The 14374-nt window shown below is 48.7% G+C and overlaps 1 protein-coding gene across 1 annotated transcript; it reads right to left on the minus strand.

The window, feature by feature from the left end:
* Positions 1-471: 471 nt before the first annotated feature.
* hmbox1b (homeobox containing 1 b) lies at positions 472-6599 on the minus strand. Its single transcript, XM_048985629.1, is given in 17 exon segments — positions 472-651; positions 1175-1258; positions 1416-1510; positions 1704-1716; positions 1718-1782; positions 1785-1799; positions 2151-2202; positions 2204-2234; positions 2366-2408; positions 2411-2519; positions 3452-3570; positions 3733-3814; positions 6040-6140; positions 6143-6347; positions 6350-6402; positions 6405-6519; positions 6522-6599. Coding segments are annotated over 17 exon segments (1404 nt in total). The 3' UTR covers positions 472-507.
* Positions 6600-14374: the final 7775 nt, after the last annotated feature.

Raw genomic sequence — 14374 nt, forward strand, 5'->3', positions numbered from 1 at the left:
GACTGACTAGGTGAGGCCACTACGACGCACAACAGCATCGAGAAAGCACAGCAACAGAGGGCACAAGAGGTTAATACTGTTGCTCTGTATTCGCAGAAAGCACCCTACTACCCTCTTTGCTGACGCAGGCAGGACAGAGGAACAAAACAGGTTTTGGTTTTGGACAAGGCCTGTTCTCGTCACGGGAGGTACACATTAAAATAAAAGCTACACTAAAGGGCAGAACAGCACTGAGAGACTATTTTTAAAAGGATATATTTCTTTTGAGAGGAGCATAAGGATTTCTGGTGTACTCACTGAAGCAGGAGAGGAAGACTGTCAAGAAGTAGCAAACAGCATTGTGGGATTAGGGAGGGACTAGAGGGCTGGGGTGTTTTGTATGACTCGCAGTTCCTTGTGTGTGCATTAGCCACTGATATTTTGGTCACCATTGGTCTCAGGCCCTCTCCCTCTACACTCTACTCCCCCCCCCCCATACACACACACACACCCACCCACCCACCCAACTCAGTCGTCATCCAGAGCCTCAGTCTTGATGTCACTGGGAACTGTGCCTGGCCGGGACAGTGCCAAGATGGTGTGGTTGACGGCGGCCATCTCCACAGCCAGGGAAATGGGATCCTGGTGGTCGCTGTGGCTGGTGCTGTCATCCTAGTGAAGGGTGGGCGGGGGGGTCAACAGCGTGACTAAACAGAGGTGCCGAAAAATGCTCCAGTAATTGCCGAGTCTGATCACACAGCGGTGCCTTCTGGGTAACACGGTTCACTGCAGCACTCTGCTCTATCCTTTATTTTAACTGAACCATTTCCTGTGTCTGCGGCCTAAATTGCATGTCTGGCAGGTCTGCCAGCACTGTAATGCCCTGCATCTATATCACGCCTCTACTCTATGACTCATGGCAACATAAAGCATGTCACTGTGCATTTGAAGAAGCGCAGGTAATGCACATCAAGCACGGCAAGCGCGACTAAAGCACTCGGTACAGACCGTCTGCATTCTGAGATCAAACAGGATCTGATGTGCGGCAGAAAGGGAGAGGCCTGTTCGTTTGGACAGTACAGGGGGGCCGATTTACAGTCAATTCCACATGTCATGGCATGTTCTCAACAAGCTTGTACCTTTATTAAGTTTATTTAGCGATGGGGGAAAACGAGGCTGGGGGTCACCAGCCTACCTGTGTTGGTGATGTCGGTTCCAGTCTGTAGAAGCCAAAGGGTCGGGTCACCGCCCTCTTCTCAAAATAGCTGACGTCACAGCCCTGCAAATGGGTTCCACATGGGTCAGTTTTGGGTCCCACTGCAGTCTGCTGTACTTTCATCAGAGCACATTTAAGACTCGGAGACGGACTGGACAGGTTTGTGAAGGAGTCAGCTGGCCCCGTTCGCTTCTCCCCATTTCTTCCGACAGATGCTGACCTGCTCAGAGAAGTCGTTGCCATCTACATCATCGCTGTTGGAGTGCCCTCCTGGACTCTGCACATCTATACCATGGCTCTCGAGGATTGTGGCTTCTTAGGGAGGGCAGAAGAAGCAGTCACTGACCTGGGGGGTGGGGCGCACACACCCGCTTTTCCCATCATACATGACCAGCCATTTAAGTCCAAGGGATGCAGATCTCTGCCCAATCGCTGCCCACCCTTTATGACGCTCCTAATGCCCATGTCTCTGTGATTGGCTGCTGGCCCAGCGAAGGCGGGACATTACCAATGTTGGCTCTTTCGCTTGATTTCCTTCCGTCGGTTGGCAAACCAGTTGTACACCTTCAGTGAGGTGACCCTCTCAGGTCAGACAGCTTCTTGCCTGGGGGAGGGGAGGAGAGAGAGAGTGTGAAGCAGTGGGGGAGGAGGGACTAGATCAAGTGAGCTAGTGATGGGGGTAAATATAGTCAAAAGGACGAAGATCCAATCCTGAAGCGAATATAACCTGTATAAGAGTGAGACCTTTTCATAACTCTACAGCTGGACAGCTCAGGGAGATGTGAGGACGGGAATTTATTAGATGGTAGTAGAGTCGACTGGTGCAGCTGGGAAAAGGGAAGGGGCTTATTATGGCCCTGTGAAGATGCTTCTTCAGCATGTGAGGCTATATGTCAGTCACATCAGAGGAACATGGAATTCCACTATGGAGTTCATGCAAAACATCAAGCCTTACCCGGTTTCTGTATTACGGCATTGCAGGCGTTTGAAATCTCCTCTCTTTTGGCCCTCGTCGGGGTACTGGTTCTCATTGAAGTAGCTGGTGGGGATGAGGGTAGGGGGAGTACCAGTGAATCACCAAGAGGGTAGGGGAGTGCTGCCACCTACAGGCCAGGAGGAATGATGACGTGGCCATTGGAGCAATATGGAGCAGGACGTCTCTCCATGTACCTCTCCATGACAGCGAGGCACTCCTTCCTCCACGTGAAGCGACTCCCCGTCGCAGACGGAAGCTTCCAGGCGCGGTGCTGACGGGGGGTGGGGTCTGCCTCCACTCCATCTCTTCCAAGGCCAGGGGTGCAGGCCGCATGTTCAGGGTGGGCACCTGGGACACAGTGAGGAGTGACCGACAAAAGGGTTCGAATATAAGGAGTAAAACTCTGGGGCCTGTAAAACTACACATACACCGGATTACAGTACATTCCAGGCCTATTAAATGACTTCACTACAACCCATCACTGCAATTACGCTCAGAACCGTTGCAAACAAGGACACACTAATTCCCTCAGTGTTGTGCTTAGTTCCAGGGCCACACAAAGATATGGCTGAAAAATGGCCCCCCATCCCCTCTCCAAACCAATGCTACCATTATCCACGTTCATACTCACGTCCCACCCCTGAAAGTGGTTCCCCATTCTGCCCCCTTATGGGCGGGCCCTGGTCGGTACAGTAACCTCCATCATAGATGCCTGCTCAGTTCATAAAACTGAAGACCAACAGTCAGTGCCTTACAGACCACAAGCTGGGATGGGTCCTATCCTGAACAGTGTTAAAGCTAACGACACTTTAGTGTTTAAACAGGATCTGCTCACCCAACATGGCCATTTCCGCCGTAGCTAGGTGGAGTCGGGGAGGACTGACAGGAAGCCGCCCCATAAATGCTACAGGAAGCATTACAGGAAGTTACAGGAAGCATCGTCCCTGGCTGCGGCTCACGTACCTTCCACAGCAAGGCGTCCAGTAACGGGGTCAGGAAGGGCGCCATTAGCCGCGTGCTTAACCGGTCCGCCTCACCCAGAGCCGTGCCAAGCCCTCTCTGCTTTCCCTGGTTTCCCCTGAGACATCACCTTTCCACTCTCCCCTCGACCAGAAATACTCTGTGCGGCGTGTGTTGTTTTATTTTAAGTGCGGCGAACGGATGAAATTTATGCGCTCCTGGCGTTCGGTCCTGTGACGGCCCCAACAGACAATATAAACTGGTAAATGACGGGCTCTCTTATAGCCATGACTCGTGTGGTGTGCGCGGCACCACGAGACCGCCGTACCGGGGCTGGTCTTCTCCAGCTGGTACCAGCGGTAGAAGGCCCGCTTCTTCTGCTCGCTCAGGTCCGAGCCCTGCTGCAGCAGCCAGTGCGAGATCCTGCTCTGACTGATTCCTGGGAGGGAGGTGACAAGCAGCAAATGCGGTGCGGTTTGGGCGACGGAAACTACCTCACAAAAATGACCAAGTACAGAAGGCTGAGAACTTGGAGGACATGACATTACCGCTGAACCCACTGATTCACTCTCAGGCAGAAACCCAGGAAGCCGCGACTGACCTGTGACCTGAGCCACCACAGCCTGTGAGATGCGGCGATTGCTCAAGAAGGCTTTGATCTCCTCCTTGACGACGGCTGCCGTCTCTCCTGCCAGCACAAAGCGGTGCAGAATTAGAGGAAAGGAAGAAAGGCCATAACATCTACGCCCCAGAACGCCAACCCCTCCGACACATAAACACACAATGTTTAGGTGCATGAACCCAGAATGCACTTGAGATCTTGGACTCAAGAGCATTGAGTGTGGCGTGGAATTCATGTTGACGAGTTTTACTTACCTGCTAGTATCTCTCACCCCTATCCCCCCCGTTTGGTCTAACTTCATGAATGACCTTGACGTGATATTACTACGTATTCATTTACAAGCTAGAAGTCATCTTTCCATCTCTACCTGCTGGAGCGCTTAACCAGTACAATGGAGTTTACACCTCACAGGGATGCCGGCCAATGACAGGATGCACACACACCAACACAGGCAATTCAGGGGTTGCTAACTAGCCCAGCTTCATGTCTTTAGACCGTGTGAAGAAACCGCAGTTCCCAGAGGAAACCCACATGACACAGGAAGAACATATGATCCCAGCAAATGCACAGTGGGAGTGGGATTCGATTCCCCCAGTCTTGGAAGTATGAAGTGACAGTATGCTACCCTACAGCCATCACAGATTAAGATGATTCATGTAATAAACACATAATTCAATAGACAAGTCTTTCCCAGCCTGGTCCTCAGTTTTTTGCTGGAGTGTCTGGCAGGGAGCAAAAACGTCTGGGGGGTCCCTGAGGACTCAGGGGTGCTCAGAATAGTGCTGCATCCCCCACTGGCCCCCTAAGGGCCCCCAGCAATCTTAAAGTACCGAGCTGCCCTTGCAGTCGCCCCAGTGATGCTAAATGTGCTGGGTTGGTTAAACGTGTCGAGCTGCCAGCTCTAAGAGTGGATAATAAACACTCCTCGTGTTCACACCCGCCCAGAGCCTAAGGTGATGTCACCATCAAGTCTGCGATCAGCAGGTTTAAATTAGGAGTGAACCGGCAGGAGCGAGAGAGTAATGGAACATATCGCACGGCCCTGACCTTGGTTAAGGAGCCCCGGTATTCTACACGACACCCAGAAGTTTAAAATAGAGAATCCATGCTATATGGCTTTTGTAGGTAATCTCTATAGTAAACATCTCTGAGGTTGGGGAGGGGGATCTTTGCATAGCGCTGCCATTAACATGTGGCTGAAGGGGCGCAGGGAGGACAGAGACGCTGCATTAAGGAGTGCTGAGAGCGGAGCTGCTTTCATCCAGGCCCGGCCATCTGAACCTCTGACTCCCGACTCCATGAGAGAATCGATAGTCCACAGATATGCGGGGGATGGAGAGGACACTCCCCGGGGGCCTTCACATCAAAGCGTCCCTTCCTGAAAACGCTCTCATCAGCCACCAGCCTAACCTCACGCCTCCAAGTGCCAAGACCCGGCATCACGCCGGCGCTCTCGGGACGGCCCGGAGAGATGGAGCCCAGGAGATATCCATTACCTGGTTTACGGCTTGGGACAGGATCGTTTAATGAGGGAATCTCCACCCATTCATCCATCCATCCATGGATGAGTGAACGGCTTGTGACGGGATCATTTATCACGAGAATCTCGCAGGCGTCCGTTCATCCTTAACCAAATACTTAAGATAAGCAGCTAACAATGAGGGCAGCAAACGTCTTAAGATTCCATCTAGGAATGATGGTACTGGAGAGTAACTGGTATGGACATGCAGGGTAGGTCAGCCAGACCAAATCCCCAGCAGATACTGGGAGCATTTTATCATGCTGCCCGGCAAAACAATACAAAGTACATTATATATTATTCATTGTTAATTTAGTATATGAAGGTCATATGCAGCTCAATACACAATAACAGTAACACCACCAATGAAGTTATTTTTATTTATCTGGTGGCTGGTACGATTCGCATAAGCTCAGAGTAATAAACATAATGCAAGAAATGCGTCTGGGTTATAAATGGAAGGATGAGAGATATTTGCGGTTTCTGGCAATTCACACAACTGCCAGCCTTCTGGGTCCTTCTAGCCACCAGCCAAGGTGACAAAAAAAAGAACCGCTCGTGTGAGAACGTCTGTCACCCAGCCTGCAAAAAATAAAAGCCCGACTAACCGGGAGCGGAAATCGAGGAAAGGGTTTGGATAAGGCAGAGGCGAGAGACTGGGCCCTGCAGTCTTGCGCTTACCAAAGAAACTCCACCGAATTCACCTTGTAACCGAACACCAGTTTTGATCGTTCATCTCCATGGCTGGGATCTCCCATCATTCCCACTCACCTCATGAGCTCCTCAACCTTGTCGTCGATGTCCAGCTCCTCCTCCGTGGCCTCGAAGGCGTAAGGGCGTGGGGCCACGGCCGAAGTGGGTGTCATGGGGGGTAGCGCGGTGGGGACAGCTTGCCGTTGGGCGTGGCGGCCAGACTGTCCCGGCCGTTATGGGAGGCCGGCGCCAGAGGGACAGCGGCGGGCACCACAATGGCGGCGGCAGGCGGCGGGGGAGACGTGTCGTAGTTGTTGCTGGGGGACGGCGAAAGGCCGGAAGGGTACTGCGTCTGCGTGGCGGCGCTGGGTGGTGATGAGGAGGGGCCGCCGGCGCCACGGTGGAGGTAGACGAGGTGGTGGAGGCGGAGACGCCCGGTGCTGAGGTCCGCCCCCTTCGCCGGCCCCATAGGCGGGCCGGCGACCGAACTTGTCTCCGTGCTCGCGGTCAAGCCGCTCCAGTGTGTCGAGCGCGTGCAGGATCTCCGAGCGGGGTCATGCCCGGTACGCCGGAGCCTCTGCAGCAGGTCGATCTGCTCGATGGTGAAGCGCGGCTCGTCTGTGTACTGAGACATCCTGTAGGGGGGGCACACAGGAAAGCGGGACGGTCACCGCATAGCGAGCGGCCCATAACGACGGACCCCCGGACTTCTGATGCCTGGAGCACAGTCATAAATGCCAGATGTGCTCCTGAGGAGTGTCTATGAAAAGATGCCTTTGAAGCGCAGGTCTCTGCCTTTGGCTCAAAAAGGACAAAGAAAAGCAGACAGGAATGTGGAATAAACACAAATCATCATGTGCAAGAGTGAGAGAGGTAGGGCTCTTTAACTCATCATTAACAATTCCCTGCGAAATTCACCTCCAAACAGCCCCCTCTCCAAACCACAAGTAGAATGTACTGACTGTCATCCACAGAAACTCTCCATCCACATGGCCGTTCCAGCACATCACAGAGAACATAAATTCTGAACAGGAAGCGAGCAAATCACACGGCCAGCTGTGCCAGCAGGAGATCGGCACGCTCAAGCTGATAGCCGAGACCTCAAGCTACGTTACAGCTTGACGTTTTGCAGGATCGGCCAAAGCAAGGTGAACAGGATCTCGTGGAAAATGTCCATTTCCACCCATTTCAAACTCTGAACGTCTGACTCACAACCAAAATCGAATTTAGCTTGAGAAAACGCTTCTCCCTGGCTAACTCTCCAAAGTGGGGAGGTGAGTATTTTTGATTTTGGTGTTCCTGTGTGGATAAAGGAGACTCAGAAGCAGAACTAGCCGGAAACAGCTAGAAACAGACAAAGCACATCTGGCATAATCTGAGGGCCGATTTATACTCGACGTTCCAAAGCATCCGCTTTCGCATCATGGCCGCCACGCGGATTCCGCCTCCATTCCACGCGTCATTTGAGCGCCTACGTGCAGATGCAGTACCACCAAAAATCCCGGGGGGCAGTATGGTCACCTTTTGTCATAGGACTATATGTAAAGCTGGCATTGAAGTAGCATCTGATTTTTAGTTTATTTGAATAAGAAGAATTGGTGACCGGAAGAAATTCAAAATGTAATATTTTCAGAAGCAAAAAAAAAAATTCCGAAACTATGACATGCATCCGTGTGCAGTGTATTCAAAATTTAATGCCAGATTGAGTTTCTTCAGCTTCCCAATTCAACTGCAGGTAAGAAAGCAGGTTCATGTGTACAAACTACAATGTACAAAGTACAGTGAAACTCTTACTTAAATGCCTTCTCCACAGACTGCAGAACAAGACAACTAACAAGTGCAGCATTAAAATACAAAAAACACTAAATAGGACTGGATGGATGTGTAATATTAAAATCGACGCTGCAAATTATGCACATGCAATTCCCACATTGCAGCTGGGTTTTATGCTTTTGCATACCCCCATACTGAACGGGCATTATACCACGCTATAAGGCATTTTCATAAGCAACTTTTTTCCCCCGATGCTGTGCTGGTATTTAGAAGTCTTGGTGATAAAATTAGCCGTGAGCAGGGGAATTACACGTTAGAAGATTTATATTTTGTTGCAGGAAACAAAACTTGGCCATTTTTATTTCTTATTTTTCACGATTATCTAGTATATGTTTAAAATTAACCAATGCAGGTACCTACTATGTACGAAATACTAACTACTATGAGATATCTAACAACATATAATGCAACATTCAGCAGGAGGTACTAAAGTGATATATTATTAGTGGCAGAGCAAAGTACCAATGTGAAGTAGAGCAGTGGGCAGAATGCAGGGCAGTGGGCAGAATGCAGGGCAGTGGGCAGAATGCAGGGCAGTGGGCAGAATGCAGAGCAGTGGGCAGAATGCAGAGCAGTGGGCAGAATGCAGGGCAGTGGGCAGAATGCAGGGCAGTGGGCAGCATCTAGAGCAGGGCTCCTCGACCCTCAGAGCCGTGTGATATGTTCCAAATCTGGCCCTCAAAACCAGGCCTTGTTTTCAGTTCTCCCATGTACTTAGTTTAATAATTACTGATTATGATTGGGCCCTAACCTGGCTCTCAGGTAAAAGAAATCAGGACCCTGACTTGAATAGCCCTGATATGGAGAATATTATAAAGTTGGCAGCTTGCTGTAGAGGCACACGTAAGCGTATGCTGTGCAAGCGTAGCGTAAACCGGCTCTAAGGGTTAGGTTTAGCAAAATGACATCACCCTCCAATTGCCACCCTTTCCCCCATTTCAGCACGAGGTCACCATGACTGTAATCCTCCAGACCAGAATCCCATATCACATTCTCCTCTTCACACTCTCTCCTTGCAAAAGAAAAATCTACAGAAAAGCACTCGCCCATTTCCTATTTCCGGTCGATTCCTCCATCACATCGGTGCTGGTGGGAGGGACCCGATTCAGGGGTTAATAATGTCGACGGCAACAAAAAGTGCATTTGCGTTCAAAGAGAAAATGCCAAGGAGATGGGCAGTAGGAAATGGCTTGATGGAAACCGGTAATACTTTCCCCGTGCAGGGTACTCTTCATTGATGCGTGTATGACAACCACGCAAGAAATCGATTGTAAGAAGTCATTTAAGGGTGAGATCATTGCAGTTTGCTGTAGTTAATGGACCCTTGCGGCACGGAGTGTGAATGATTCACCAGGAGAGTCATTATGAATAAATAGTTACCCCGATTCAAATGGTCGTGGTTAATCGTAAACCTCTTCTGGGGACTCCTGCACCAAAACTCACGACTTCCTGTCTAGTTCCAGGAGTTCTGGCTGCTCACATGCACCTTAATCTCCCCTCTATGGTCTTTGTTCATACATCAGGTCCACGGATTCAAGACAAAGATCAACGGACCTCCAGTGTTGTTGGTGGTACCTTGTAGGTGCTAGGGATCTGTTTGATTTGTTGGTTTTTGGGTTACTTTAGCAGGGCAGTCAATTGGACAGGATCTAAGTGCACCAGGTCCTCCAGATGACTGAACTTCTAGCAGAAAAATTCCAGTAACTCAATGAAAAAGGTTTTCCCAGTCATATAAAACAATAAGGCTACATGGTCAAAATGACAGGCCAAGTAACACAGCAGAGCTGTTCTTCCAGAGAGAACCAGTGATCATCACTCTATTTAGCCTTCAACAGACCCTGTCAGTGTGCCTCTTATCAGCACGAATCTTTAAGCATCAACAGTTTTTTGTTTATCTCCTCACTGTGTCCCTTCACACAATGGTCTACAGTCCATGCAGAACTCCCGCAAACTGGGCCCGCTATTGTTCAGTGCAAATATCAGTAAGAATTACCAGTTTAATAAGACCAGTCTGAATGAGACCTATTATGCTCTGTGCAATCGCTCGTCTTTGTAAATGGTCAAGCTACACCTGCTATATTCCACCTGTTCTCTTATGCAGAAACGATGGATTTCTTTACCAGGTCTGACACAGGCACCCTCAGCCTAGGCAGGGGGGGGCTCGTGTAGTCATATCTGTCTAGGTCGGTCACTATCTTCATCCCAGGTCATGATCTCAGGTATGTCCATCTCCTCTGCTGAAGATATAAGGAAGTCAGGATGGCTAAACATGGCAAAGGCAGCGGGCAAAGAGTACCCCAAGCAGGCGAGGGTGCCATGGTTACCTGAATGACAGATCTCCTCACCAACCGGCCACCGCTTGCCTGCATCATTAACTGCATAACTATTTCGGGGCCCAAGAGGACAGTACGGTCACCATCCCCGTTTACTCTCTACAGCGCAGACTTCAGGTACAACTCCAGCCATCACGCCATCCTCAGACGATGATAATTCCGAATGGTTCTCTGATAATTCAGGGACGTACTGGTGAGGGACAAGGAGGGCGGCAGCCGTTACGAATCGCTGTGCTCGCAGTGGTGATGCGATAAAGAGCAGCATAACCCGCAACCCTCGCTCCGCACTGCACACTGCAAACTCGCCTGATGTATTCATGGAATCAGACGTGCCAGCCTGCAGTCAGCTGTGCCCGTCACCCAGTGCATAGACACCCAGCAAGGCTACCAGCTAATGGCTTATATGACGAAATGCTCGGATGAGTTAACAAAACCTGTCCCATTTCACGTATTTCAGCCGGCCGATTCTGCCCGTTATCTGCACGCGCTACAGCAGGAAGCCGCCTCGAAATCGAAGCCGACGTTAAAAATGTAGGGAAGTTTAAGAAAAGTGACACCAATGCTCAGCTCTCGCTCCGAGAACATTATCAGCTGAACATAAGCTGGTGAGACGGCCCCCACTGATACCGGGGGGGGGGGGGGGGGGGGGGGGGACAGACAAACAACGCAGAGCTTTCTAAAACACACTATCGCTTACAGCACTGGCACTTTGCCTGCACCGACAACGAGCACTAATCCGTCTGAAAATCCGTCTGCAAGATATTACCCTGAATCTAGTATTTCCTGTTGGTAGTTGAAGGGGTAAACTGGTGTGTGTTCTTATTATGTGGCGTGTTTGAGTCTAGTATCAAGTGTGAAGCATTGCTATGGAGTGCAGAAAAAAATATATATTATTCAGCACCTGATTATAGCAAAGGACCCGAGGTCACAGATGTCATTGATCTATCTGCACAAGGATCTACATTTTCATTGGTCCTGGTTTTGATAGGTAGTTCTTGCAGCATCAATAGGGACAGAAGAAATTTTCTCTGTCATATTAAAAGTATTTAACACTAATTCCAACCAGAACCAACCACAAGTTCTCTTTTTTTTAAATGACGCCCGATTTAATTATTCTGAAGATATTACCTGTGATAAGGTTGCCAACTTCACACAACTTCAGCAGAAAATGCTGAACATAATCTGCTTTTAAAGACAATATCTAAACACCTGACTGCCTGAAACAAAGTACAATGAAATTTGACAGGGAATTCAGCACTCACATTTTCGTGTTTAACCAAATATGTTACTTAATGTTGAAAATGCAAGATTCTTGTAAAATGTTTAATTGAACATATCAGTTAAATGCCACAGTGTTCACTGGTTTCAATCTATCACTGACGACAAGGAAGCTTTTAGAAAACTATTATGTGCCACTTCAGCAAAACATTTCCAATCGTGTTTTTTATTTATTTATTTTTATTTTTTTACAGGCGGCAAACGATGCTTTAAACAAACAAAGCCTTAGGCATTTAATTGCTCGAGGGCTGAAAATGACAAAGGCCACTGCAAAAGCACATGCCTCAACAAATAGTGTAATAAACACTTAATGTGATTCAAGCGATTCATCCAGTCGTCAAATGAATCAAAGCTAATTAATTACGGACTCAGTTGGGGCCAAAACCAGGGCTGAAACGGAGTCAAACATCTGCGGAAATCTGCAGGGGAACCACTCCCTATAGCCATAATATCCTCTGTCTAGTTTCACAGCTCTGTGCGATCGACACAAGCGTCCATTTTATGTGCGTTTGTGTGTAATTGCATTTTCCGTGAGTGACATGAGCTCCGTGCTGTGCTGTAAATTACTTCTGACCGCTACTGGACTTCAATTTATAAGAATAACTTGGGTCAATAATGCCTTAACATTGACGCAGGGAATAAGAAGAAAACTCAAAGTCATTTACTGAAACCTTTCAGAGATAATAAGCAAAGGGGCAACATTATGAATTCTCCAAGTCATTTTTATGCTCCAATTATGAGTACCGGGAAAAACATCCAGTAAAGTCCGGCTTGAAGTGCATACTAACGACCGCAACCAGAGTAAAGGCCTCTACTCGCTTTTACAATGACTACATCAGCCATTGTGCACTGTAAGTCATAAGTCAGAATTTTAATGATTAACAGGTTACTGTTAATCACCATAAATGAACATCAAAGCTGGTGACTGATCCTTCTTCTGGTTTCCACATCCAAAGCCACGCTGCAAACGCAGTAAGAAGAAGTCCTCTACAGAGCCCATTTCCGGTGCAGGCAAATAGTGTGTTGATTGACCGAGTCACCAGGCCCCAGTTGCACCGACCAGGTGAATAAGAGGCAAGGACCAACGACAGATGGGTGACGGGATTCGGGGGACGGTGTCCCTTCTGTAACCCTCAACCCCCATCAACCACAGCCCCCTCCCAAAACCAAACAAATGATCATACCAGATGCTATTATCATTGTTGCTACTGCCCCCTTATCTACAAGGCGGCTCTGAGACACTCAACACACACCTTCTCCTGGCATTCTAAGTCTTTGAGGTGCTCTCATCTTGCCAGACAAGTCTTTGCACTCTGCTTATACTCTGCTGATCTGGCGCCAGGTCCTTTGGCCGATTCTTCTCTTCCACACGTAACTGAATAACAGGATTAAAAGTACTAAATCATACTGTTAACCTGTTACCAGCTTGAGAGGAGTGTGTTACGAAAAAAAGACAAAAACCTAATTTAAAAACCCGTATAAGGAGATTATCACACACACAGATAATGCAGTCACATTTCCTACATTTTCTTCGAACGTTAATCTAAACAAATTATACCAGTTAACCATTAACCTAAACAGTGTAAATAAAAGCGGACATTATGTCCAGCTGCAGAGAAATTCGACCCAGATGCGCACTTTTGACTTATCGGCAACAAAGGCTTTAGGAGCTGGGCAGCTAACATCAGACTGCAGGCTGCAATACGGACTGCGGTTCGCAGAAAGTCCGACAAAATGTCAGCCAACCAACCCAACGAGACAGGCTTACGCGCTCCAGCATACTGCTTTCAACTAAGATATGGAATTCATCCAGTACATTAGAGGTATCGCCGGCCCTGTCCTTGGTTTCTTGTTCCTCGGGAGAGTGGAGGGGAGAAATAATGGGGGCAAAAATGAAATGCCAGGTGAGATCCGAGCCGACTCCTGCGGAGCCCCGCGACACGCGGGCAGATCCTGCTTACGTCGCTTCCCCTCTTCCTTCCTGCACTCACCACTTTCCCACCTTTTATTAAATAAATAAACAAACAAACAAAAATCCTGAAAGCACTGGTGGAGTGATTGGGGGGGGGGGGGGGATGGGTGGGTTAGGCAATCCTGCTGACTGCTGCTGGTCAATTGTGTTTATAAATCTTCACTCAGCAAAACGCGGGAACAGAGATTTATGCACAAACATGCACGTGTCACAACACGGCTTTCAAGCGTCTCCCACTTTGGGAGTTTATGGCATTGGATTAAACAACTCAGCAGCAAGCCCACACATCAACAATAGCTGAAGCAGCAGCCCCCCACCCCCAGGAGTGGCTATATTAGCCATATACAGTGTTCCCACAATGCACAAGTCCCTCTGCTCCCAGCCGTAGCTAAAATGACACAATATTTATACGCCAACCACCTAAGCTTGAGCTTACCAAGGTGGCTGTTTGAGGCCGAAGGTTAAGCTGGTTTATTACCAAGCTCTTTGAAATGTGCGTTTAGTCCATTTAGTTACCCTTAGATAAATATGTGAATCTCTGCTTTCACATGTTAAGTACTACCTGAAGAACATCTGTCTTGCAGTGTTTCTCCTAGTACAGACTCTCATATAAAGCATCCTGTACAGTGATGGATGGATTCATGAGTTTCTATGTTCACAGGCCTGGGCGTCTTACAGCTTCTGATCGAACCATCACACCTCCATCCAAAGGCTCCATTCCTCCAAAGTCTATATTTGTTCAAACTTGCAAGCCATATGAAAATGAGTGCAAGTCATAAAAGGAACACTTCCAGGCTGCCATCCCTAGGCACCGCAGGTGTGACTTTCCTGTCAAATTACAGGTTGAAACGCCCTGAAGTATGAAGCTGATAATCCCAGGACTCATCACGGGAAGGGAGGGTGTCAACAGCAGAGCCTTCATCTCCAGTTGACTGGTCATAGCTATAAGTCTACATTCCTTGTTCAACCCAAAGCACGGCCCAGCTGACAGGA

The sequence above is a fragment of the Brienomyrus brachyistius genome, chromosome 19 (genome assembly GCF_023856365.1).
Source record: "Brienomyrus brachyistius isolate T26 chromosome 19, BBRACH_0.4, whole genome shotgun sequence".
Classification (NCBI taxonomy): Eukaryota; Metazoa; Chordata; class Actinopteri; order Osteoglossiformes; family Mormyridae; genus Brienomyrus; species Brienomyrus brachyistius.